The sequence below is a fragment of the Galeopterus variegatus genome, unplaced genomic scaffold, assembly GCF_000696425.1.
Source record: "Galeopterus variegatus unplaced genomic scaffold, G_variegatus-3.0.2 Scaffold6246, whole genome shotgun sequence".
In the NCBI taxonomy this organism is placed as follows: domain Eukaryota; kingdom Metazoa; phylum Chordata; class Mammalia; order Dermoptera; family Cynocephalidae; genus Galeopterus; species Galeopterus variegatus.
Window position 1 is genome coordinate 118,831 of NW_007732357.1, and position 1,493 is coordinate 120,323.

Below are 1,493 nucleotides of genomic sequence, written 5' to 3' on the forward strand. Positions count from 1 at the left end.
GTACTCTAGGATCTCCAAAATGTGATTTCAACCAGGCTTATCTGGTTGAAACCCTCTGCAAAAACTACTCTAGATTTTTTATCCCATGAATATGCCATGCTTAACTACATGGCTTTGTCTGGTTCTGATTTCCCATTCCTGAAATGTCTTTTCCATTCTTTGCCATCTGTTCAAATCCTATTCATTCTCCCAAAGTCCAGATCAATGATGGCCTTTACTGAATTTTCTCTAGTCATTTCAACCCATGTGAAAGGTTCACTCATAAGTGTCTGATCTAAGCACTGTAAGTCTACACTATTCATTTTAGCACTTAATCAAATAGTATCCTATACCTTTATTATTAACTAAAATATATTTTTCTTGTCTCTCTAAAATAATTATCTATGATGAAGGAAAAGACTGTGCTCTATGCCTCTTTTACTTCATACTAGCATCTAATAATATAGTAGCGAATAGAGAGTAGATACTAGTACACTTCACTTAAATGAAAAAAAAAGAACAAAAATGACAGTAAACAGCATTTTTATCACCTGAACAACCTGGCTTTATAGCATGAGAGAAACAATAAAGGAGTAAAGGAAGAGATTTCCAAGTGAAATAGGGAAAGCATTCTTTTGGCATAGGAAACGGGGCATTCCAATCCAGAGAACTGAATGGGTTTTGTGAGAGGGAGACAGCAAGTGGCCAGTAAAAATGGCCATAAAGATAAAGAGTGAAAATTCTGTTTAAAAAGTGAGAAACAAGAGGCATGTATCTAGGAAGAAGGTCTAAACTTAGGTAAGCAAGGTTGAAGCGTGGGGAGAGTAAAGGAAAGAGTTCTGTATATGCTTCAGGGTTAATTTAAATGTTCCTTTCTGGAAAAATTAAACTTTAAAATTAATCCTGGACTCTGAAGTTCAATTAAAAAATATAAACCCTGAGTACAGGGTCTTGCCTAATCTTACACATCCAGAAAAGTAATTACAATGAGAATGACACACATGAAGAATCTATTCATAACACAGGGCCTGTTACACAGAAGGCACTCAAATGTGGAACAAAAGCCAACTAAGATCCACATATAACTAAGCTCTGGTTATATGTATTTCTTACCTTTGTCTTCTCCCTGCTCACCAATAACCCACACATCTTTGCCTGAAGTCTGTGCCTTCAAAACATTTGTAATAATATATTGTAATCTCAGTGAATCTAGATTACATCCAATTCCAATCACTTGATTTTCAGGAAATGCACTCAGTTTCCATGTCACGTAGGTCATGATTTCCACTAAATACAAGCATACAAGGTGAAAATGTAAAGATTTTAAAAATATATACTTCTTGTCAAGTTCACAAACAAAATATTTATTACTTTAATAACTAAAGAATATTAGAGTTTCTACTCTTCTTAGATCCTAAATGCACTGAAGAGTAATGTATTTTAATGTATATTAAAAAACTAACCAGGTTTCAACAGATTTTACATAACTGTGGTTAAATATAAATTGCTAGGGG

The 1,493-nt window shown here is 34.0% G+C and overlaps 1 protein-coding gene across 2 annotated transcripts in view; it reads right to left on the bottom strand.

Annotated features, from left to right (window-relative positions):
* LOC103606049 (ubiquitin-conjugating enzyme E2 variant 3) overlaps nucleotides 1-1,493 on the bottom strand; it is a 35,425-nt gene that overhangs the window by 22,954 nt on the left and 10,978 nt on the right. For both annotated transcript variants that reach the window (XM_008590646.1, XM_008590647.1), the window contains exon 3: nucleotides 1,093-1,266. In XM_008590646.1, the coding sequence (XP_008588868.1) occupies nucleotides 1,093-1,266 (174 nt within the window). The remainder of the gene's footprint in view (nucleotides 1-1,092; nucleotides 1,267-1,493) is intronic.